The sequence below is a fragment of the Oryzias latipes genome, chromosome 6, assembly GCF_053564925.1.
Source record: "Oryzias latipes strain Hd-rR chromosome 6, Olatipes_Hd-rR_3.1".
Taxonomy (NCBI): Eukaryota; Metazoa; Chordata; class Actinopteri; order Beloniformes; family Adrianichthyidae; genus Oryzias; species Oryzias latipes.
The window spans coordinates 2896003-2921286 of NC_136242.1; the positions used below are offsets into that span (position 1 = coordinate 2896003).

General features: G+C 37.3%; 2 protein-coding genes across 4 annotated transcripts; one reads left to right on the top strand and one right to left on the bottom strand.

Moving 5' to 3' along the window:
* Positions 1–3121: 3121 nt before the first annotated feature.
* On the top strand, positions 3122–8152 carry LOC110014692 (uncharacterized). Of its 2 annotated transcripts, none has more exons than XM_023955447.2 (12): positions 3122–3383; positions 3777–3986; positions 4410–4645; positions 4814–4929; positions 5057–5199; positions 5288–5485; positions 5876–5962; positions 6518–6771; positions 6907–7035; positions 7145–7285; positions 7416–7530; positions 7587–8152. In XM_023955447.2, the coding sequence occupies exons 1-12, from the start codon at positions 3236–3238 to the stop codon at positions 7805–7807; spliced, it is 1998 nt and encodes a 665-aa protein (XP_023811215.1). In that variant the 5' UTR covers positions 3122–3235; the 3' UTR covers positions 7808–8152. The 2 variants fall into 2 exon arrangements, with proteins under 2 accessions (XP_023811215.1, XP_023811216.1); XM_023955448.2 differs by having other exon boundaries at positions 6937–7035.
* On the bottom strand, positions 8110–10973 carry LOC101162979 (uncharacterized). 2 transcript variants are annotated; one of them, XM_023955449.2, is made up of 6 exons: positions 10525–10973; positions 10050–10183; positions 9648–9795; positions 9316–9564; positions 8745–9006; positions 8110–8502 (listed from the first exon to the last, which is right to left on the bottom strand). In XM_023955449.2, exons 1-6 carry the CDS (start codon positions 10875–10877, stop codon positions 8278–8280), a joined length of 1371 nt encoding a protein of 456 aa, XP_023811217.1. In that variant the 5' UTR covers positions 10878–10973; the 3' UTR covers positions 8110–8277. The 2 variants fall into 2 exon arrangements, with proteins under 2 accessions (XP_023811217.1, XP_023811218.1); XM_023955450.2 differs by lacking the exon at positions 9316–9564 and having other exon boundaries at positions 10525–10945.
* Between the last annotated feature and the right edge of the window lie 14311 nt (positions 10974–25284).

The window sequence follows — 25284 nt, forward strand, 5'->3', positions numbered from 1 at the left end:
CGCCTACAACTAATAGGTGAGAAACTTTGTCCTAAAAACAACACAGGTTTTGGGTTTTGGCTAAACAGCATAATCATAAATAAAAAAAGACCACTGGAAACACTTTTAAACAGACCAAAAATGATCAGAGTTGGTTTTCATACAATCGCTCTTCCACGGGCACGAGCAACCCAAAGACCTGCAGCACCCCTATGGGTCAACCCCTGCACAGGTGCATGTGACAAAGGCTAGAACTGTTTACTTCATGGACTGCTTCTGAGCTCGGCTGGGACCTAGCTCCCCGCTCCTCCAGGGGGCGGGTCAAATACAAATTTTGCACATCAATGTGTGAATACCAGTGGGACTTCCATTTGAATACAGGGTGAGAAGGACAGTTCTTTGCCTGTGATCTTCTGAACCAGAGCTGAAGGCCCCAGGATGTCATTTTGTTTTGTTTTTAATCACAAAGTGAAACCGTCACTGAGTAGCAGCCCTACTGAACACTGTGCTTCACTTTAACAGCTCCCTGTGGAATTTGCTGGGTCTTCATGAAAAAGGAAGATAAAAGAGACGATGCTACAAGCAAAGTTGGAGCCAACTTCTGCCTCTAAGTGGATCATCCCTGCAGCGAACGAGAGCTTAATCGCTCCCAATTGCTTTGCTCCTCAAAGGTGGGACCCTTCCCGCTTCCTCCAGCACCCCCCCATCTGCCTCTTATTGTTGCCAACCAACAAATCCAGCTGCAGGGAGCTCCGCTGCTAATTTCCCTCTATTTTTTTGTCCCCGCTGGGAGAAGGGAAAGGAGTAATTAAACAATTACCTAAATCCCATTTTCTTTTACTGGAGAATTGTTTTTCATTTTTCCCTAAATCTTTCAGTGGAATAAAATTGGATGTGTATAGGACTTTTGGCCTGTTGGACTTTTAGCAGCTGTCAAAAAGAGGGAAAACACTGATAGTTACTCAGTTATTAATGTTGCCTTTTTCACTGAAGAAGAGCAAATCATGCTTTGCTCTAAAATATGAAACATGTTTATCTATAACTGCTGTCAGAAGAGGATTGTACAGTGGTGTAGTGGTTAGCATGCTTGCCCCACCGTGAGAAGGTCCTGGTCTAAATCTCTGCTGGGTTCTTTCAGTGTGGACTTTGCTTGTTCTTTTAGTGCAGCTGTGGGTTTTCTCCAGTCCCTCCAGTTTTATCCTACAATCCAAACATACACAACTGTCTACATTTGGTGAATCTTTATTGTCCCTATAGGTGTGTGTAGGTGTGTGTGTGTGACCGTGTGTGTGACTGTGTGTGTGACTGTGTGTGTGTGTGTGTGTGGGTGTGGGTGTGCGTGTGTGTGTGTGGTGGTGTGGCTCTGTGATGAACGGCTAAAACCATTCAGGGTGCACCTTCACCCAGCAGTGTTTTTTATTAGTTTCAGATTTAAATCTTTACTAGTATCTCAGTAAACCATTTTTTATGTTACTTCCTAAATATAACAAACTGAAAGCCATACTAAGATGTTTGCACCTGAAACGTTTGTGCTTCATCCCGTATTTGGAGCATACATTTTATGTAAATAAAAACATTACCAGTGGTCCCTCGCTATAAAGCATAGCTTTTGCTATGTTGATTTGCTCGAGTCGTGACAACAACCAGGAAGTATGATCACATTAGTCCTGTGCTCAGGTCTCTGCACTGGCTTCATGTAGCTCAAAGAATAGACTTTACAGCAGCTCTGCCTGTTTCCAAGTCTCTCCATGGCCTTGCACCAGAGTACATCTCTGACATGTTAGCGCCATATGAACCATTTCGGACTCTGAGGACCTCAGGGACCGGCCTCCTGCGGGTGCCCAGAGTCAGGACTAAACAAGGGGAATCAGCGTTTCAGTCTTAACAGGAAACCCTGAGGTTGTGAGAAAGGCCTCTACCGTGCTAAGGTTCAAATCAAGACTCAAAACATTCCTGTTCAGACGTGTATATAACTGAAGGGTCCTTATCCACACCTCTTTTCTTTTTATTTTCTTATTTTAAAGTAAATTTTATTATGATTATGTTTTTTTTAATCTTTGCACTGTTAGGAAAATGCATTAAAATCACAATACATGTTTTGTGAAGAACTTTGAATTGCTTTCTGTACGAATTGTGCAATACAAATAAACTTTTCTTGCCTTTGTAGATTTTTTGTGCCATTTTGCTTACTTTGTATTTTTTACAGTGTTCTGTAATCCGCCCTGATTGGCTGCAGGGTATGACCTAAAACCCCCTCTGTGCTGTCTCCTCTACAGATACGTGCAGCTCTCCAAATTTTGCATCTCTGATTGTGATCGGATCTTTGTTGTCATTCCTTAATCCTGGACTATGTAGGTTTGAACTTTGGGAATTTGAACAAGGGAGAAAAGTGTAGAAAGTGCGTAATGAGCAGTTATACTATGGAAGCGATTCTGTAGCATAAATAAAAAGCAAAGTCAAAACCAGAAATGCTTTTTCTTTTTCAAAATGAACCTGCATTTTTTGGCTCAAAATTAAAATGAAAAAGCAATCCACCAAAATGCTTTTTATTTTTCTACTTCAACACCGCTTATTCTGTCACATAATTAAAATTATAATGAAAATGGTATTTGACATTTCATTTTCAAAATGTTCTCTGTTAAATGTGTAGCAAAATTCATTTTGAAATGTCTAAAATGACCGTTAAAATGCATTAACAGAAATGCTTATTCGTATTCAAAATGTAGCTGCATTTTGTGACTCAAAATTAAAATGAAAAAGCAATACTTCAAAATGCTTTTTCTTTTTAGTCTTCAACTCCGCTTATTCTGTCACTTAATTAAAATGATAATGAAAATGGTATTTGACATTTCATTTTCAAAATGTTCTCTGTTAAATGTGTAGCAAAATTCATTTAGAAATGTCTAATATGACCGTTAAAATGCATTAACAGAAATGCTTTTTCTTTTTCAAAGTGTAACTGCATCAAATGACTCAAAAATAAAACGAAAAATCAATACTTCAAAATGCTTTTTCATTTTGTACTTAAAAACCGCTAATTTTGTTGCATAAACAAAGCGAAAATGCAAAGAGGGGATTGCATTTTCGATTTCACCTCCCCCCCGCGAAAAATGTCGCATAAATCATTCTCAGTTCGCAATACCACTGGGAGGCGGGGCGATGACGTCATTGTTCACTCTTCTTCTGTGGTGGCGGTGGCATTCTCCACTGCCTTTCTTCTTCTGCTTTGGCGGTAATACCACAGGCAAACGGCAGCATGGCAAAATCTGTGCTTGAACTGTTGAGGGAGGCTGCTGCTGCCCTCGAACGGCAAAACCAGCGGGAAGTAACAGCGGGTGTAGACAACAATCCCACCACATCTTCATCAACAACACCGTCTGCTCCTGAGGGTCGCACCGCTCGAGGTAAGATCAAATTAGCAAAACATGCGTTGGGGTTATCCCGATTGGCCGATTTATTGAAATAAAACACAGTTTGTCCGCTCGTTGTGGGGTTACACAGCAGTTATTTGCCTGTAAATGGCCAGTAGACTTGTAGTCCCTCCCCCTGTTGACATAACATATTTGCCCTAATCCTGTTAACTTGCTCCCCCCGCCAGTAGTAAACGAGTTCCATACGTTTTGCTATTTTGTACTAGTTGTAGTAGTTTTCTACTAAGAAAAGATAAGAGGTGTTTAAGCTCACTATTTGTAAGTGGTTGAGTAACTATCATGTTTGTTATATTTCCATTTAATATATTTTTTAACCAAGTTCTAAATGAAATTTGATTTCTCATGCCATTTTCATATTTCTTCCAGCCGAAGTCTTGAGGTTGTTCAGCCCTTACCCTCCACGAGGTGTACCACGGAGGTCAATCCCACCAGCCAATACCAAGAAACCAAAAAAAACCACATACACACACATTTTTTTCTGTTTGGCAAAAAGAAAGGACTGTAATATCCCAAATCCAAAAATGAAAAAATTGCTTCAACAGGCAGGATTAGGAGAGAGGAGAATTACATTCCCAGGTAGGTTTATAGTATGTATTGTATGTGTTAGTGTTGGTTGTGCTATTTAAAATGTCAAAGATTGGTCAGCTACCTTACTTCAGGGCACCAGTCGAGGTTTGTCTAGGTGCAATGACTTGACAAGCTGCTAATAACCTGTCTCTTGGCCAGTCATATAAATTAACAGCATGAAAATGTCACAGTGCTTACACCCAGTGCTACGTGAACTATGGGTAGCTAGTATTTGTGTGTAGACTTTGAGACCAAAAAATATGTGGCTTGTCTGTATCAATCACTAATTAAACAAGATCTTTAAGTTGCTATTCACAAAATATGCACCTGTTCCTGTACGCATAAATTTTGTTTGTATTTATAAATATACATATTGCTTGGTTGACACTCTCTATTTAATTGTTTATAATGCTGTTTTGTTGTCTCCCTCAGATCGATCTTGTAGTGCAACTGAGTTTTCAGATCACCTGCAGTTGTCCTTTCCTCAATTGAAGCACTGTGGTGGGTTTCAACTGTTGAGGAGCCGTGGTTCCACAAGGTCCAGGGTTTTGGATGTCCTTCCATGCTCAAAGGATGGATATACTCCAGAGTTCTTGTGTAACAAAGAACTTGGAGTTGGGGCAGCTGTGATCTACATTAGACCACTCCAAAAAGATATTGTTCTGGAGGTAATTATTAAAGATGTAATATTTAATTTTTTGGTGTATGATAGAAAACAAACAAGGATGTTCCCAGCCAGAAACCCTCTAAATGAAAATGTGTTTGAACAAAATTGACTTTGCTGTCTTGTATTTTTTATTTATTTATGTATGTTATTGTCTTTTAATCAATGCTAGAACACTCCCAGTGCAACCACCTCTGTTCAGAGTACTGGACCTACGGTGGAATGTGTCTACTGCACAGATACATTCACGCACTCTGAGATCGAAGGCCACATCGACTCTTGTGAGAAGTGAGACAAATTTCTTCTTTTCTTTACTCATCTACATATTGTGAATTTTTTGAGTTTTTACCTATGCTGGATTGTATTTCTTGCTTTTTACCCAAGTTATTAACATTTTTCCTGTTAACATTCCAAGAAAACATAACTCTGATTTGAACGCTGAGGAAACCTCAGAGAGTACCGCGTCAGGGAGCTCTGGAATGAGCCAACCAGGAACCTCTGATGCTACCTCATTAAGCAGCCACAGTCAGAGCGAAGCAAATTACAGTAGCTTTGAAGGTGCCACCGTGTCATTGCTTATAAATTTGAATAATTGACTATCTTTAATTTTTGTCCGGTCTATACTGATAATTCCTTTTTTTAACAGACTGGACAACAGAGCCAAATATTTACAAAGCAGCCAACCTGTTTCGACAGCACTTGATTCACAATGCTGAACTCAAGCCAGAGTTGGTTGCAAGGCTTGATCTCAGAACTACTGAGGAAGATCGGGAAAGGGAGATTCTTACCTTCTACAAGAAGCAAGGAATTGACTGGGCAAGCCCATTTTCTGTAGTACTGGGTGGTAGGTATTTATTGTTTATAGCATTGTAGTATAAGAAATTGAATAAAAACAGTGATTTCAATTGAAAATTAAAATATTTTCTCAATACTAGCCTGTATTCTGCCACATTAGATCTTTCAAATATATTAATGTAAGGATCCACTACTTCCTTTAATTAGAACAAATCTTTTTCCGTCCTGCATTATATGCCAAAGTGATGAATTCAGGTGTGTCTTACTCTAGCAGTTACAACAGCTATAATCAGCCAGAATTGTAGTATAAATTAAGGAAAGCATGTAGGAAATTCCTTCATAGATTGAAATTATTTCGCTTTAATAGATGAGTGGGTAATATTTATGCCCTTTCATGTACACATCCAGCCTAAGTCTTAAGAGTAAGTCTTTTTTTCAGGTGATGCTGCTGTTGGGGACGGGGTGAAACGTCATTTTCTTTCGATGGTCATAGAAAAAATTCAGTTTGGATTTGACCTCAATCTTGGTGAGTTTTTATTGATATTCCTAATGTTTGTAAAGATATATAAAATGTTGCCTCAAACACCAGAAGTGTGGTTGTGTTAACTGGTTATGACTAGTTCTATCCATGTACCTGATTGATTTTGAAAGGTTTGCAATAAAAATGTAATTATAATTGACATCAAAAGACACATTATGACGTAGCATAAACTGTGATTATTAGTTTCATTAATCTCTCAAATTTTCATGAACTGAAAACGAAATTTCATACAGTTGAGTCCAGAAGTTTACAAACACCCTATTAAAACACACATTCTCTTATTTGTTGCTGTTAGACATGGAATAAAAAAACTTTGGCTGTTTTAGGCCAATTACAGTAATGATTTTTTTTTGTTATTTCACAAAGAAGCAGTATTTCTCAAAAGTGCTGTAGTATGCATCCACAAGTATGCCTATAATTGACTTCAATTTTGTCATTAAATTTATATGAATCTTCCAAAGAGATGGCATCGTCATGCACAGTGATCTTTGTTTATGTAAACTTTGGACTGTCATAGTTTTGTCTTGTTGTTTCACTCAGAGAACACTGGCAGAACTCTTCTGTTCAATGGGGCTGATGATCACAAGGTCCCATCTACATCCAGAGCCCTGATAGATGGAGATCTTTTCAGAGTAGCTGGTCGTGCCATAGGACATTCCTTTATTCACGGAGGTCCCTCCTTCACAGGACTGAGCCCAGCAATGCAGCATTTAATTGTTGGAAGTAATGAGGAGTCTGCTGTATTTGAGCTTTCAGACTGCCCAGATACAGATGTTGTTGAAGTGGTGTCTGTAGTAAGTGTTACTTTGAGTTATTGTTCATTTTTATCATAACACAACTTTTTGATTTGCTATAATGCAAATGTTTGAACGTAGCCAGCAAAGACTGTGTGTAACTGATGTAACATTGCCTTTCTCTATTAATTGTAGCTTGAGAGTAAAAGAGAACTGACTCCACAGGAGGAATGTGAGGTGAACAACCTGGCCTTCAGCTGGGATCTTCCACCCATAAATAAGAACAACAGGAGGTGGTTGTCTGAAAAAATCCTACGTCATGCGGTATGAATAATTCAAAATGAAATCAAGTAAATGTGAAAATATTTATTTTTATAACCACTCATTTTTTATAAACAAACTTAAACTTGGCAAACTTTGATCATTCTTGCAGGTCATTGAACGGCGTCAAACACAAATAAAACAAATACGCAAGGGGCTTAAAGACAGTGGTGTTTTCAACATGATTAAACAGCGCCCCGCCCTAGCCACAGTGCTTTTCCCAAGAACTGCAGAGCAAATTATGGACTCGCAGGTAATTGGCTTCTTATGTAAAACTGCTTAGTAAACACTGAAAAGGTATTTTGAATAATGTGAAAAACCACAAATTGGCAAAATGTGTATTTTCAGTCTTTGTTCTTTGAGAGAGGTTTCTTATTTCTCAGACAATCTTGAAAAGGATCATCTGGCCAATGCCAGATAGTGAGGATGAGGATGATCACGGCAGCATGGAGGAGGCATGCCTTGTCACAGGCTTTCTGAGAGACTACATTGAAAATGGTAAGTTTGTAAATGTTTGTCTTAATTTTGTTTTATACTCATGACTGTCTTTGTAGGGTCTTCTCAGGAACTACACCAACTCCTGAAATTTTGGACAGGTTGGAGTATACCTCCCCAGCAGCTGTATGTTGAAGTGTCTTCTGACATTTGCATGCCTGTGGCCTCAACCTGCATGACCACGCTGAAACTGCCTCAGAAGTGCCCAAGTTACCAGACATTCAAAGAGAACCTTGCGGCAGCTGTTAGAAGTACAGAATTTGGATTTGGAATGATCTGATTGGAATGGAGTGAGAAAATGAAAGTTCAACATTTCAATGCTTCAAATTTTGCTTTGAAATGTCAATTTCTCCAGTTGTTTAAAGCATATTGTTCAAACTAATTTAAAATGTTAATGGCTACATTGATGTTAGCAAGATTAAGGCTTTTTTTTAAAGTTTCTATTTAGTGTTTTAAAATTTTGAAATTGCTAAGGTTAGCAAGTAAAAACAACGTTTGATACATTTATGTTTTAATAAATGTTACATTTTTGGAAAAACTTGAATTTGTAAAAGTTAGGAAGTGAAAACAAATTTTGATACATTTATGTTTTAATGTTTTAATAAATGTTACATTTTCTGATTTACATGTTGAATTCTGTTATTTTTGCAAGCCTTGGAAAAAAAACATGTGAAATATTGGTGTGTTGTCTGAAAAGATGCAATAACAGTCTTGGGCATGAGTATATAAATGCATCTCTGTGCTGAAGATTCACTCATCCAGTTCTGGTTGTGGCTGCATCAACTGTTGTAAAGTGGCTGTGTAAATGTCCAGGGCATCCATAAAGGGAACATTTGGGTCAGGTAGGCCAGCCATGTCATCCTCTGTCAGGTGTCGCTGCAGTTGCACTTGTGGTACTTCCACTTGACCTGCTTGATGTTCAAGGTCATCAAAGCCGTATGGTCCATCCCAATCAATACCATAGTCTGCCTCCACCTGACCACATAAAAGATGCATATTTATAAAAAAAGAATTATGCAAGCTTTATTGATACTCATGCAAAGCCTATGCCAGCTTCAAATTTTTAACTTTAGCCTTCTCAATTCATTCTAAAATGTTAAGCTAAGAATTCAGTTCAAACTTTTAATGTTTGAGTAATGAAATATGGAAATATCTGAAGCTTTAAGTGCATAATTACAATTGTTCCTGATATGATGCCTTCAACTGTTTTAACATACCTGATCAGGATCATCATGGTGTCTGATTGATGCCCAAAGTTGATAGGGAGACTTGCTACCTGCTGTTCTTAGGCCATGAAGGTTCCAAGCATCCATGAAGAAGGCTAGTTGCTTACGTAACTGAGGCAGGAAAGCCCAGTGGAGAGCAAAAAGATGACTTTCATCATCGGGGTTCAACATCCCTTCCCTCTCCAGATTACAAAAAAGAATATGGAAGGGTTCAAGGACTTGGATGTACACATCTCTCCACAGGCGTTCAATTCTGGAAGAACAGGATCATTATGAAAATGTAAGAAAAAAACTACAATTACAAATGGAAAGAAACATTTCTTCTTTGAACAAGGATTTAAACTGGGTATATTTTATTACAATCAGATGCTCAGTAAAATGTCTAAAAAATGAACTTTAGCCTAATGTGCTCTTGGTGGTATGTTTGCCTTAAAGTATGAAAAGGTTTGTCTATGAAGTTTAATGTACCATGCTTTATCTTGGTGGGCAGAGGACAGAAGACCAAAACATTTGATAAATAAATAGTAAAGAAATACACTGGTTGTGCAATGGTTACCCTCACCGTTGGTTATGAACACTTCTTCCAGTAATGTGCGAGTTTCGGTTAATCCCTCTGCGTTCCACCATGAAATGGGCAACCTCGATATTTTCCCCACCCTTGTCAGAGCGCACACGTGACGGCAAACCTAATTTGTTGACGGCACCAATGAAGGCCTCTAAAACTGTAGCTGCTCGATTGTTTGTTGCAGCACTCAGATAAACAATTAAACGGCTGAAGCCATCTATGCCACCATGCACAACAAATCTCCATCTGTTGTAAAAATAGACACCACAAGTCTTAGGAGAAAGAAATGATGACAGACTTATACAAACTGTCAAAATTGGAAAAAATACCGTATTAATTTGTGGTTTCCATCAATGTGCCACATTGCATTTGGTGCCGGAACAGAGTATTGTCTCCGTCTTAATGTGCGATTGGCCACAGCTCGAACTTCAGTCCCAATCGGATCCACTCTTCTTAAGGAATCACGTACTCTTGTTACTACCACAAAGAAAAAAGAAAAAGTGTTAAGTCTTAAAGACGAAATACATTCAATGTGAAGAGCCTTTCCAAAAAATTAGTGTTCATGCAAAATACAATCCATTTAATGGTTTTCAGTCTTTTTTAAATGTTATCTGTTAATGATCCTAATAAACACTATTTGTGTTTGAAGAGCAACATACAACATTTCAGGATCATTTAGGTCCAACAGAGCGACTGCATTTGCTACATAATTCACTTTATATTAAACATACTCTGCACCAGCATTCCTTGGGCTTGAAGGAATGATTTCATCATTCTGTATCCTGTATTTGGGTGACTTTGTTGGATTTCTGCAACGATGGCATCCAGCTCTGCATCCGTCAGTTGTGAATACATGTCTGACTTCCTGAAAAAGAAAAATGGACGAAAAAAAGTTCTGATAATAAACACAGATGGTTTATTCTGAATTCTACATTGTTGTCGAATTGTTTCCTCCATCCATCTTCTAATCCTTGGCAAGGGCCTTGCTGGAGCCCATCCCAGCTAGTCGCAGGAGTTGTGTAACCCTGGACATTACTTCCTCCGCCACCTGTATTGTTCTTACTACTTGGGTTTGTAACATAGGGATCTATATGATAGGACATTATTATTACAGTAGCGCTAGCTCAACTACTAATCGATACCCTCCTCTATCAACTTCTGCAAAAATCGAGATAATAAAAAAGTGATACGAACTTAAAAGTTTACCTCAATCCATTTTCGTTCATCCTCCGATGTATGGTATGGCGACAAACGCCAAACATCTCCGCTATTTCCCGAACTTTGATGCCATGCAACAAATATCTTTCGATCGCATGGAAAGGGATGTTGATGACTGGTCGTCCTCTTCCATGTTCGAAGCTGTCCAGTTGCTGGAGGACTGAGAGCAAGTTGACCACGACAACTTCGTCGACATTGGTGTCTGTGACTGCAGCGTGTTCAGCGAAGCTCTCCAAAACCTGCTCAACTCTGTCACGGGCATCACAGTTTGACACTAAACGTAACTCCAACTGCGAGGCTAATTCCAACAAGAATTGTGAACAAATGTTTGAGAACGCCATTTGTTTTGCCTGTGGTATTACCGCTAAAGCAGAAGAAGAAAGGCAGTGGAGAATGCCACCACAGAAGAAGAGTGAACAATGACGTCATCGCCCCGCCTCCCAGTGGTATTGCGAACTGAGAATGATTTATGCGACATTTTTCGCGGGGGGGAGGTGAAATCGAAAATGCAATCCCCTCTTTGCATTTTCGCTTTGTTTATGCAACAAAATTAGCGGTTTTTAAGTACAAAATGAAAAAGCATTTTGAAGTATTGATTTTTCGTTTTATTTTTGAGTCATTTGATGCAGTTACACTTTGAAAAAGAAAAAGCATTTCTGTTAATGCATTTTAACGGTCATATTAGACATTTCTAAATGAATTTTGCTACACATTTAACAGAGAACATTTTGAAAATGAAATGTCAAATACCATTTTCATTATCATTTTAATTAAGTGACAGAATAAGCGGAGTTGAAGACTAAAAAGAAAAAGCATTTTGAAGTATTGCTTTTTCATTTTAATTTTGAGTCACAAAATGCAGCTACATTTTGAATACGAATAAGCATTTCTGTTAATGCATTTTAACGGTCATTTTAGACATTTCAAAATGAATTTTGCTACACATTTAACAGAGAACATTTTGAAAATGAAATGTCAAATACCATTTTCATTATAATTTTAATTATGTGACAGAATAAGCGGTGTTGAAGTAGAAAAATAAAAAGCATTTTGGTGGATTGCTTTTTCATTTTAATTTTGAGCCAAAAAATGCAGGTTCATTTTGAAAAAGAAAAAGCATTTCTGGTTTTGACTTTGCTTTTTATTTATGCTACAGAATCGCTTCCATATTATACAGCCTTAAAACATCTAGTTCTGCTTTGTGGATATTCCATATTGTGAGTTATTTTTAGAAAGTAACTCAACAATGGAAAACTGTACTCTTTTTAACTATTTGTTTTATTTGCATTGCTGTTACAAACAGTGCCGCAATCTGAAATGAATGAAGGAGATTCACAGAACAAAATGGATTTTTTTACTTGTTAACATGGTAGCAAACAATAAAACAGTTGTTTGATGCCACCTGAGAGTGTTTCCCATCATCATCATCATCATCATCATCAAATAGCAGAGTAAAAGGCCAGACTTCATCTTGGCAAATCAACAGAGCCAGGTTTTGGACCAGAGCTCACCAAAATATGTGGTAATGTTCAAATACACCCTTTTATTCATCCATTTCCAAAGCCAGTGGTCTTTTAATTATGATGACGCTGTTTTTAGCCAAAATCAAGAAACCTGTGTTGTTTTCTAGGACATAGTTTCTGCAGAGCAGCAGGAATTAATTAGAAATTCCCCTCTGAGTTGTGGGCGGGACTGTTGGTGCTGAGTAAGCCTTCCCCCCTTCCCATCACCCATAACTGAGAGTTCTTGGAGCAGGGAGCTTGTGGCCAACCCAGCATGTTTTCTAAGTCCCACATACGTTAATCTTTCAACTGAATTTTTTCCATCTGCTTCTGATTCACAACAATTTGACATCAGAGATGAAAAAAAAGAGTTAATTTTCCTCACATATGTCCTGCATCATCAGGAAAAGGCAGCAGAAAAATGTTAAAAACGTCATTTTTATCGCAGTGGGTTTTTCAACTTTCGAAGATGCCAATTATAATTAAATGTTTATTATTTACAAATAAATGTCAGGGTTTCTTGCATGCACATGGGCATATTATTTAAAATAGCCAGTCAGCATGTTTTTCGGCCTTCACAACTAAACCTCACCCTGAGCTGATCGACATGCAACACCTTTCTTTTTGTCTGTATGCAGTTCCAGCGGTGAGGCTACAGATGCAGAGAGGGTCTGGCTAAAACTACTGACTGTATCACGGCTGTTCCACCACCTCCAGCAGCAATTACTGATTTCTTGTGTTATACATACAGCTGACTGGAGCAAACTGTGTGGAAATCAGCCTTGCTTTGTGTGCAGCAGAGTCGCTCAGCCATGTGCCTGTATGTTTGCCAATGTTTAAAAAAAGGAGCAGACTTGAGCGGCTCCAGACAGCTCGGAGCTGCTTTAATGGGACTTTGTTCTTGTCCATCAGCACACAGCAAGTTCTTCCTCCATCAAGTCAGCAAGTTCTCCTCCTATGGAATACATCCCTGGAAAGTGACACACAGCTTCCACATGGCCATTGTCTGTGCCGTAAGCTGCACGATGCAGAGCGCTGTGGAGGTGGGAAGAAGTACACTTAATTGTCTGAAAGCCTTGCAGTGCACCACGGCATACACACCCCCGCGATGGCATTTTTACTCCTGAGAGGAAAAATAATTACAATAGTCAGAGACAACATCTCAGAAAGAAAAAAAAATGACTCTGGAACAGTAGCGGACTTAGCAGTTTGGGGACACCAGGCAAACAATAACATGGGGACCTCTGCAGCAACTGCAGTCATAAAGATATGTATGTATGTATATATATATATATATATATATATATATATATATATATATAGATATAGATATAGATATAGATATAGATATATAGATAGATATATAGATATGTATGTATATATATATATATATATATATATATATATATATATATATATGTATGTATGTATGTATGTATGTATGTATGTATGTATGTATGTATGTATGTATGTATGTATGTATGTATATATATATATATATATATATATATACATACATATCTATATATCTATCTATATATCTAAACCTATATATATATATATATAGATATAGATATATAGATAGATATATAGATATGTATGTATATATATATATATATATATATATATATATATATATATGTATGTATGTATGTATGTATGTATGTATGTATATATATATATATATATATATATATATATATATATATATATATATATATATATATATATATATATATATATATATATATATTAAAAAAACGCCCCTCTCACCCTCCATGGGTGGTTTCTCCTCCAAGCTTGGGTCCTCTACCAGAGGCCTGGGAGCTTGAGGGTCCTGCAGTATCTTAGCTGTTCCTAGCACTGTGCTTTTCTGGACTGAGAGGTCTGAGGTCTTTCCAGGTATCTGTTGTAGCCACTCCTCCAGCTTGGGGGTTACTGCCCCGAGTGCTCCAATTACAACAGGCACCACTGTCACCTTCACTTTCCAGGCTTTCTCCAGTTCTTCTCTGAGTCCCTGGTATTTCTCCAGTTTCTCATGTTCCTTCTTCCTGATGTTCCCATCACTTGGCACTGCCACATCCACCACAACGGCTTTCCTCTGTTCTTTATCCACCACTACAATGTCTGGTTGGTTCTCCATTACCATCCTATCAGTCTGGATCTGGAAGTCCCACAGGATCTTTGCCCTCTCATTCTCTACCACCTTTGGAGGTGTTTCCCATTTTGACCTTGGGGTTTCCAGTTCATATTCTGCACACATGTTCCTGTATATATATATATATATATATATATATATATATATATATATATATATATATATATATATATATATATATATATATATATATATATATATATATATATATAATATATATAAATTGAATGTGTGAATGTTAATTACTCACTTTCTAGTTGGAACAAATAATTTTTTTTCTTTCATTTATCAGGTTTTACTCAAAAAGACAAAAGAATCAAAAATACTTGAATCAAAGAACAAAACAGTAGGCTACCCATCTGGCGTGGTATCCATAAAAAAATAAAGTTTTTTCAAAGTTGCCCCTTTCTGACCCTCCCTTTGCTTTTCCTCTCTTCTCCTACTGTCACTTTTGTCATTCATGACTTTCTTTATCTTCTTTTTGAGTTCTTTTGATTCTGTTCTTCTTTTTTCCAATTGTACCTGTCTTTAAGCACTTTTGGAAGTATGGCAACAAACGTCTTGCTTTCTCTGCCTTTCCCTCTTGTTAATAGCTTGCTTCATTTGATCACTTTTTACAAATTGCTTTGAAGCCTTATTTAATCTCTGCCAGTGTTGCCAGATAGAGTTATGGTTTTCCAGCCCAAAAGTCATCTAAAACCCACCAGACCCAACAAAAAGCACTCAAGATATTTATCAGTGATTAATTAGTAGTATTTAATCATCCATTTTTTTACTTCCTGATTTAATTGAAAGTCCAACTTTGACACATTTTTTTCAAATAATGGACACCTATTGAACTTTATTAGCAACCACTGATGTTTCACTTAAATTTTAAGAGAAATCCAAAACATAAAAAAAGAAGGAAAGCGGAAAAAAGCCCAAGAATTTAAACTAAAAAAGTTTAACTTTTTTAGCCTATCACAAACAAAAGTGGAAAATGTTTTGTTTTTTACTTTTTATGAATTTAGGTGAGGTAAAAATAACCAAAACGTATTGCAAAACATAAGAAGAGCTTGATTTTTAAAAATCTGTTCTTGTGAATATCCAATTTTCAAAGTATGAATAAATCATCAAGAACTAAATTAAATATCCCCTGAGATGACTCCAAAAAGTATTTGTTTTTTTCTAGAAATTTAGTGAAGCACCAAGAGTAAAAATAAAATCCTCTCAAAAAGTATATATATATATATATATATATATATATATATATATATATATATATATATATATATATATATATATATATATATATGCATTCATAAAACAAATGATCTGCTGCTTTTATTATTATATCAAAAAGCTCAATTGTTTTCCTGCCATCATAATTCTGTCTTTTCGGTCCAGCTTCACCTCTGATTTCAACACTAAATAAGCGACAGACAAATGTGAAATACATTACTTATCAAATAAAAAAAGAGGACATGGAATAAAAATGTCAAGAATGTATCAAAAATTAATAAAGTACTACATTGCCAAAAAAAATACAGATGGTTGTGTCAGGAAGGGCATCCGGCGTAGAAATCTCTGCCGAACCACCTGTGTAGATCAGTGTAAGGTGATTCTCTGTAAGGACCCCTGAAGGGCTATGTCCAAAGATGAACAACATTATTAGCGTGACTAAACTACAGGGACAGTCAAACCACGTGGGGTTGCACAATGTGAGGTAAACCGCAGCCTGCACTGAAATGAAACAGGAAATAAGCGAAACGACAGGTGAGGCACTGCTTCACCTGCCTCCCCTGGCCGCTCGTCCCCTGCTTGAAATGTAAATCAATAAGGAACTAGGAACCATTGAATTGATCTTAAACTCGCCCAAATTATGTCCACCTGCCTAGAGCAATTTTTCCCTGCAAAGTCAGAATAAAAATTGCCCAACCGGGCTGGAAATCACCCAATCTGGCAACACTGGCTGGGCTCAGAAGAACAGTGGAGGCCGAAACACTTCCACATGTCTTATGCCATTTCAGTGTTTTTGGGTGTGTTTTTTTATGACAATTTAATAATGATGGGCTTAAAATTTTTATTAGACACTTTATTAAGTGTTCAGCTCGGTGGCCCAAGAAATCACCTACCTTTGCGTAATGGTAAGTCTGCCCTTGTCCTGAAAAAGTAAACAGGTTGTGAAAGCTGGGAGAATGAGGATTCACAAAACCTAAATGAATGACTGATTACAGGTGAAGCTTGAGTGAAATCCAGTTTAAAACAAAAGAAAATTAGCTTTATTATGTACCGTTATTGGCTGTATTAAGTCATGGGATCAGTCCATCTTCTGCAATTACTAAAGTGTTTGTCACAAAGCACTGACTGACACAGTTCCTGCTCCGTTTTAACCCTTGTGCTATCCTATGGGGTCCAGATGACCCGATCCTTACCCTACCATGACAAAGGTGGATAAAGGTGAAGAGGATTTCACGTAATCCTTAATTTAGTGTCACATTGAATAAAAAAAAAAAGTAAGAAGATTTTCAATATACCGGTAATTGTAAAGAGAGGCTTTGGGCCTTTAAAGTTATTTTGATAATTGTTTTTGTTTGTTTGTTCAATTAAGGTAGCAACAATTAAATGTGGGCAAACAAAAAATTTAACTTAATGGAAAAAGGTAAATAAAACAAGCAAAAGAACAAAAAAAAAACATTGGCCAAATTTGACCCTGTGTACTCCCAACAGTTTAACTATTAGAACTAGTTCATTTGTAACCCGGAACAACAGAGACGGGTATCATTCTTTAACTCTGCAAAACCCACTACATCAAAGAACTGAAACTAAATTCAATTTATTGGATTTAATACGTTTTTCTCTCTTCACTCTTTGAAGAAATCCACAGTCATAATTTAGGAATATCATTTCTTAATGAAATATAGATAGTATCAATTAAGATATTTTGAATGATTTTTGCTTGATGTTAGTTTATAATATTGACATGAATGTTCAGGGAAAAATGCCTGTCTTAAATCTGATCCCCACATTTTTAACATGGTGTAACTGTATTATCAATAATTAACTGTAAACAAATTGAGCATTTCTCAACACAGCAAGTAGACATTTTAAAAAATGAATATCAATAGATGAGTTAATCTCATCATAACGTTTTTAAACTTTGCAAAAATTTATGGGCAAAAGTGATATTTTGAGATTAAATGACTGAATGAACAGGTTAAAATAAATTAAAAAGCCTCTGTAAATGCAACAGAGGTGGCCAAAAGGCTTTTTTTCATCTGTAGTCCCTGGAAAGATGTGAAATTAACAACAAAAAGGGAACATAAATGAGATTTATATGTATAGATTGACTTTGTAAAAGGATAAGAAACTATATAATATGTAATATAAACGAGCTTTAGAAACGATATTAACGGGTAAAAACATAACAGTAGTAATTGATGAACATTCTAGGAGAATGAAAATACAATAGAAACCTCAAAGCAGCAGAGAGATATCGAGTCTTTACAGAGGTAACCATTGATTAAAAGCTGTCGACAATGTTATGGACAATTTTTGAACCATTTGCTGATTAGCTAGAAGTTCAGTCCAAAAATATTTAAGAATAACTGTGCACCCCAGGAAGGAAAACAGAAAGTTCTGCAGCAGATGGCGTGTCCCCCACGGAGCCCTGATCTCAGCATCAACTGTGGATAGTGGGAGTGAGTTCTGCTTCAGTCACACAAGAAAGGATGCCGGGGAAAGAGCGTGCCATTTTTAAGTCAAGCATCAACATTGTTTTGTTTTTTTCTGTTCTTGTTTTCTGTAAAATGTTCCAAAAACGTTTTAGAAGAATCTTTCACTAAGTGTCGCTCAAACAAACTTTTTTTTGAAGACGCATCATGGAATTTGATTGAAAAAACACACTGATTTACAGATTTGATCATTAATTGGACTTATTAACTCCTCCCACCTTGGCGTTCCAAACAGGAAGTACCTACCGGCTGCTTCCAGGAAGCCAAAATCCCAAAGACTTCTATACAGAAATAAACAGCTGTCACTCAGTCATTCTATTGGTCCGAAGAACCATTCTTGATCTGATAACTTTCTTACCAGGTTCTTGATAGTCCTAATTTTTTTCATGATTCTTATTCTTTATTGCAAATCATTTAAGTTATAAACTGACCAATCAGACGCCTCAGGAAGAGTATGTGGTGGATCTTCTAAACGTTTGTATAATAGATTTCCTGTGACCCGTTTTCATGGGGAAGGGTGTGGACTTCCAACAAGCTCACTCCTGATTGGCGAAAGTTGTCATCCAAACTGCAATCACAATCATTGCTAAGCGGCAATTTCTAGTTCCAACAAGATGGCGTCGAGCAAAAAAATGGCAACTGAATTTGGTCAAAGCTGGACGTAAACCATGATTTTATGCGCGACGTCACACTCACACGCTCTAACTCTCTCAGGCTACGTTCACACCCATTTCGGTAACACGCGTTCAATTGACCACTTCAATGAAAAGTCTATGTCAACGGGCATTTCAGGCCTCTGCTGTCAAAACTCTTGCTTTCCCACATTGCTACGCAAGTTTTTTTAATCTGTTTTTAGGCTCCATGTGTCTTAAAAGTTAAACCAGCAACTTCGAGCTTTGACCAATCAGGCACTCTGATTGTACAATGACGTATGGGTAGTGTCCTTTTTTAATGCATGAAAGCACAAGAAATTTGATCATGGAGGAAAAAATAGTAATTGCTGTTTGTGCCCGGCTGGAATTATTAAACACCACATCTTTCATACAGTTAATCGGAATGGAGCTGTGAAAGTTAAGCCTGGAGCAAGATTCACCAGATTCACCCGGCTTTGACATTTCGCATTAAGCCTCTTTCAACTGTAAGTCCAGTGTGATCACCATACGCTAAAAGCGCGTTCAAGAACCCGCTACACATGTGAATGGGACATTATACAGTCACTGAGTTTAATTTAAAGTCAGCCCTTTGGCTTTTCTTTAACCCAGGAGGTAAAAAACAACCTTAGTCAGAGTGTAAATATGGGTCCACAACAAGTGTCTCTTGGTAGGAAAGCAATTCATCATCCTCCCAGCATCACAACAGATCTGTCAATTTCTGCTAATTTGTTGGACGCTTCAGCAGATGTCTATCAATGGAAGGACTTCTGTGACCCTCAAAAAGTTCAGTACGCCTCTCAGATCCACAGGACAAATTAGACCCTGGGTGAATTAATTCAACTCCATTAAAATCTTTCATCGACATCTGCCACAGCCGCAGCGCTCCGGCCCGCTTGTCTTGGCCTTTCTCCAGCCGGACGCCTCTTCAATTTAACTCCAATTTGGAGCTGGTGGATGTTGGCTGACAGTTTGAAGCTTCTCGGTGAGACGCTGACGAGTGTGTTCACTCCTGCTCCAGTAAAGTCATTGTCTCATCTGAACAGCACCACCAATCACATGAAAAGCCGCTCTGATCAAGATAATAGCTTGTGAAGGAACGAGATTAGATCCCTTTGAGGGGAAATGTGATCGTGTGGATTCGACTGGAGCGACCTTCTTGCAGGTGTAAGAAGAAAGTAATTAGGCCGTACATGTGGGCAGCATCACCACGGTCCAGCGAAAGGAAGGCAGTGTCGGAGCTGTTTACCATCACATGTATGGCTATTGAAGGGTCCCTGCATTCAGAGCTCAGATGGAGAACAGACACTGGTCTTTTAGAAATCCAAAATGGAGAGTAAATGCCTCACAGCTCAGAATCTGACTTAGATTCCTTCTGTCTCATGAGGATCCCCTATTCACTGACCAGTTCCGTCATAAATCTGCTCATAAGTTCACCCAAACTGGTTTTCATGTCACCTTCTCTGTGAAGAAACCTACGACTCAACAAAGATCAATGAGGATGTTGTCTTTTTGTGTTTGATGTGGGCAAAAGGAGACTCTGAGACCACTTGTAACACAGAAATGAAATATATTGACTTTAGTTCCTTAATTTTGAAACGTCAAGGATTATCCACCACTAAGGCTCAATTTCCTTACTATGTTAAACAACCGTGTTTATGATATTTAAAGATTTTTAAGACCCCTTTTTATTAATGATCCAAACTTTCTTTAAAACACTGTATAAAACTTGGTCCATGTTTTGTGCTGTGTAGTTCACCACCACTCCACTAGGGGCAGTAGAAGGGCTTCTTCAGGATTCTTCTGGTCATTTCACAATGACTGCTTCCATGAATTTATTTAATTTCTTTCAGAGGCTTTTTCTTTTTTTATGTATTTATTTGTTTGTTTATTTATTCATTCATTTATGTATTTATTTCCCTTACAGAGGCTTTTTAATGTGCAATGTCACTGTTAAATAGACTACTACATTAAAACAATACATCTCACTTAATAAAAACATACATCTCATGTTTTCACAAAAAAAAACAAAATGTTAAACTTTTTTTTTTTGACAGATTCAGTTAGAATTTTTTTCCTCCAAATTCCAGTGTAAGATGAGATCAACAACCGATTATTCCTTTCTGTTGCAGAGGAAACTTCAAGTTCTCAGCAGATTTGCAGCAACCGTCTCCAGAAGATGCGTCACTTTCTGTTGGCCTCATTCTCATGACCCCTTTAACGGCACCGATTCATTTGACTGAAAACAAGCAGCTATTTATCTCCAAAAATGCTGATATTAACCCTGGAGTTTTATGTTCTGCAGCTTTTTTTCTTCACTTTACCTTACATTTAACTGAACTGTATTTTTTAAGGACATGAAATGATTAATTAAAAGCACAAGCCTGGTTGTACATTGTTTATCATAAGAGCAGCTTTATTTCGTTATTTATTTTTTGTACAAAACACTCTCTTAACAAATATGTATAAATGTAAAAGCTTTCAGTTGAAGGAGGTTTAGCAGCTGATTTAGTCCAAGTCCAAGTGCCAGAGCTGAAAGTCGTGAAAAATGAAAGAAATGTAGCATCAAAAAAAAAAATGTTACCCGGATAGAGGAAGAAAAAACTATTGAATTATTTTTCTTTTTTAAACAAAAGAACAAAAAACTTGAACTCCAGGCCAGTTTCATTTTTTTTGTATTTAAAAAATGTTTTTTTTTTTAAACTCGATAATTGATTACAGTCTAAAGTAAAACTTAAAGGTATGGTGCACAGGCTGCTGTCTCGAGAACAAGGACAATGGTTTGATTTCTTATTCATTTACTTGTTTATTTTAAACAATTTGCTGAAGAAAATGTGTTCAAGTACATTTTTTACCATTCATCCATTTCTGTCTGACTGCCCGGGAGTCTCTGCCTCCATCATACAAACGTGCCTGAAGCTGTTTATTAACAGCCTGGTGTCAAATCTGCCAGTACACTTTAGTGAGAGTCACCTCACAGTTCTAATGACAAAAATGACTTATTTTGCTAAAGTCAAATTGAGTAATACTCTACTGCCCCCTGCTGGTTCTGCCCCAAAGAGGAATGTGGGATCAACCCAAAGATTTCTTTCTCAAGTGATTTCCTTTCAAAGTACAAACACTAATGTTCTAATATTTATTTTCGTATAACTTCTTATAAAGTCAAGGCTTCATATCTGAATGCCTAATTTTACTTTGAATATTTTTATTAATGATTTTATTTACAGGAAATGAGACAAAGCACTTGTCTGCAGAGGTAGTACTGTAGTGGTGGCATACTGTTTTCCTAGAATACCATTGGTTTATTGCTGACCAGAAGAACAATAGTATTTTTTATGTTATATTTGCAATTTTTTAGAAAGTCATAAAGAAAAATGTTACAGTTTGTGGTAGTCGAATAGTAGAAGTGGTTTTACAAGAGGCCACATTTCAGCATCAGATTCCCATTTATTGACCAAGTATGAGTGCACATATAAGGATTCTGACTTTATGCTCTCATGTAGAAAGACAAAGCAAACAAAGATGGAGCAGAAATATGTGAAAAAATACAAATAAGTCAAAAATAAAGATACGTATGCGACATTTGAGCTGCTTTGAAAATGTTCATGTGTGTGGTTTTGTACTCTGTGGCTGTTCAGAGTTCATCTGAGCAACGAGTCGTGGGATGAAGCGGTCTTTTTGGCTTTGACGAACAAAGCTCAGGACTAAAAAGATCCAGAACCTGAGGGGTTTATGGAGATTTCAGCAGCTGGAAGCGGGCTGGGTTCTGGATGGAAGAGAGGTTGGGATGTTTCTGCAGACCTGATGGCTCTCTGCAGTCTGTTCCTGTCGTGTCTGGTGGCAGAACCAAACCAGGTGGATGTGGTCAGGAGAGATTGGATTTCTGCAGAGTGGAAGATGCAGCTCCTGAAGCTGGTTGAACTTCTTCAGTCGACGCAGGAAGTACAACTTTTGCTGGGCCTTCTTCTGGATGGAGTCTATGTGGGAGGTCCACTTCAGGTCCTGTGAGATGGTGATCCCCAGGACCCTGTGTGAGTCCATCTACTTCCAACATTTCCACAAATCCAGACGATAAAAGTCTACAAATAGGAACAGTAGTAGCGTCACTCTAAACAAAAAAAAGGAAAGTTTGTTTTTAGATTCTTTATATAATTCTTTCTTACTATTGTTTCTGAAGTAGTTTAGAGATGTTCCCTCTAAATTGAACCTCGTTAGGGGAAAAGATGTCTGAGCAATTTGAGATCTTTTTTGAGAAAAAGATAATCTGGTAACAATAATGAAATTTGCAGGATCAGAAAGCCCAAAGTCTCACTCCAGTCATCTGTTGATCTATTTTCAAAGTTTTCCCAGCTGTATTTTAATTTGAATTATGCCCTTTTTAGGCAAAATCAAAGAACCTGTGTGGTTTTCTAGGACACGTCAACATGGTAAAAACATCATTTTTATTAGAGTGGATCTTTAATGAGACGAATTAAACAAACAATTCTAAAGTTTAAACATTCTTCTTGCGGCTTTTTGTTACAAACATGGCAACTTGGTGAACAAATCCATCAGTAAAGTACAAAGCACCAGAAAGATTCCATATGAAAATGTTATGGAAAATAGTTTTTTCAAATTAACAAAACATAAAATATTTAATTTGCCTGCAGTTATGTCACCACCAAACAATCCCCTTGAAACGCTGGTGAAATATCAGGACTTTTAATCATTGAGTTAGTTATGCAGAAGAAAAAAGCAATAACACCGAAAAGGAAACCTTTCCCTACAGACAGAAGTTCTTCCAGAAACATATTCAGTCAAATCCATCCCCAGTGTCTCTGCAAATGTGGACATGTTGAACAACAGTACCCTCTGCTGCCTGTTGGGACCACATACACTGAGGTCTGATGGTGGCTTTTTGGTTTGTCTCACTTTGACCATCTAAAATGTTTTGTGCTATCAGGCAGTGGCGGTTCTACACTAACTTACTCCCAGGGAGAGTAACCCCATCAGACCCCCCCCCCACACACACACACACACACACACACACACACATACAAAATTTGACAACATCCTGTTGTGTTCCCTATCTTCTATTTAGCCATTTTACACAAAAAATACATGAATCTTCTAGACTCGTATTACAGGGGGGTCAAACTCAGTCACACAGGGGGCCTAAATTAACCCTTGTGCTATCTTAGGCACTTTAACATTGGGAGTTGGGTCATCTAGACCCACTAGACAGTCCTCTGAACCTTTTTTCTTCAATGATTTGTGATCTTCACTGGTGTCCATGGATTACATGAAATCTTTCCACCTTTATCCACCTTTGTCATGGTAGGAAGAACACCTCAATGGAAGGGGGGGGGGTCATCTACGATAGCACAAGGGTTAAAAACGCGCTTAAGGTTTTGGGCCTAAGAAGATAAACATTAACTGAACACACGAAAGATAAACTTTTAAACCTTTTAAACTGAACTTTTTGAACATAAATATGAATAAAAACAGGAACATTAATCCAGTATAACTCAAGTTAAACCTTAAATAACTTCTAATATTTTGCTCTCCATAGAAATATATTCTGTCAAAATTATACAAATATGAACATGCTGCAGAACAAAACAAAGAAAGCCTGGAAATAATAATAATAAGAAATAACAAATCAAACTAGAAGGAGCTGCATTTCCAGAAGAAAATGCAGGGTTGAATGCTGTATTGCTGAATGAAAGCTGAATTTGCTGAAGAAATGTCTGAACTGTACTGGAAAAACCTTGAAAAGTTAAATGATCAAAAGTCCTAGTAGGAATAAGCTGAAAAAGGTGAACATTGTAATAGTAGAATGTCTAAAATAGGTCAAAATTTGTAGAAGGAGTTAAGCATTAAAGCTGAAATTGTTGAAAAAATGGCTGAACTGTTGAAAATTTGAAGATGTTGCTAAAATGGCTAAAAGTGCTAGCATTGGAATCAGCATCATCAACCGACTCAAAAAAACACATTGTTTGAGAGTATCATATTGGTAAAAGCTACATGTTCTAAGTTGATAGAAAATCCACTCTTTTCAAAATGGCGGCTTTTCTATTGATTCTATCTCCATAGCAACCATTTTATGTTTGGGTCGCCTGGGGATGACGAACCAATCGACGTCAGTTTCAGACAAATCAGAAAAAGTAAACCTTTGGACGTCCTAGCAACGAAGTTTGTTTGCTAACCACGCCCACATTCCTTATATGTCCAGATCCAGTGAATTTCAATATGTTCAGTTCCAGCCATGGATGAAGTTAAATGCAATATTTGCTTCAGATTTGGTCAAAAAATGGCCACCAAACAGTAGGTTGTGTCGACATCCCATAATGATTTCTAAACCTATTTTATAGTCCAAAGCCTTGTGATCAATTTAACGTTTGAACGGTATCTCTAGCTAAAGGCATGTTGAAGTTACAATGGTTGAAAGAACCAAAGGTTTTCAAGGATTCTCAATGTATTTAAATTGAGCGAAAATCTTGGAAAATCCTGGAAAACCTTGAAAAGTTCAAAGATTTGAAGGACCAAAAGTAATAGCTGAAAGGAATAAGCTGAAGGAGTTGAACATTGAAATAGTAGAATGATTGAAATAGGCGAAAGTTTGAAGAAGTTTAAAATTGCCTCACATTTTGGCAAAAAATGGCCGCCAAACTGTAGGTGGTGTTGCCATCCCATAATAATTTTGAGCCTTATATTGAAGTCCAAAACCTTGTGAACATTTCAAT

What these genes read in the sequence shown, in the direction of transcription:
- LOC110014692 (XM_023955447.2), top strand. Translation starts at nt 3,236, where the DNA reads ATGGCAAAATCTGTGCTTGAACTGTTGAGGGAGGCTGCTGCTGCCCTC. An exon ending in TGAGGGTCGCACCGCTCGAG is followed by an intron (nt 3,384 to 3,776) that starts GTAAGATCAAAT and finishes TATTTCTTCCAG; the next exon opens with CCGAAGTCTTGAGGTTGTTC. An exon ending in GAGAGACTACATTGAAAATG is followed by an intron (nt 7,531 to 7,586) that starts GTAAGTTTGTAA and finishes CTGTCTTTGTAG; the next exon opens with GGTCTTCTCAGGAACTACAC.
- LOC101162979 (XM_023955449.2), bottom strand. Translation starts at nt 10,877, where the DNA reads ATGGCGTTCTCAAACATTTGTTCACAATTCTTGTTGGAATTAGCCTCG. An exon ending in ATGAACGAAAATGGATTGAG is followed by an intron (nt 10,184 to 10,524) that starts GTAAACTTTTAA and finishes TTTCTTTTTCAG; the next exon opens with GAAGTCAGACATGTATTCAC. An exon ending in GGAAACCACAAATTAATACG is followed by an intron (nt 9,565 to 9,647) that starts GTATTTTTTCCA and finishes TTTTTACAACAG; the next exon opens with ATGGAGATTTGTTGTGCATG.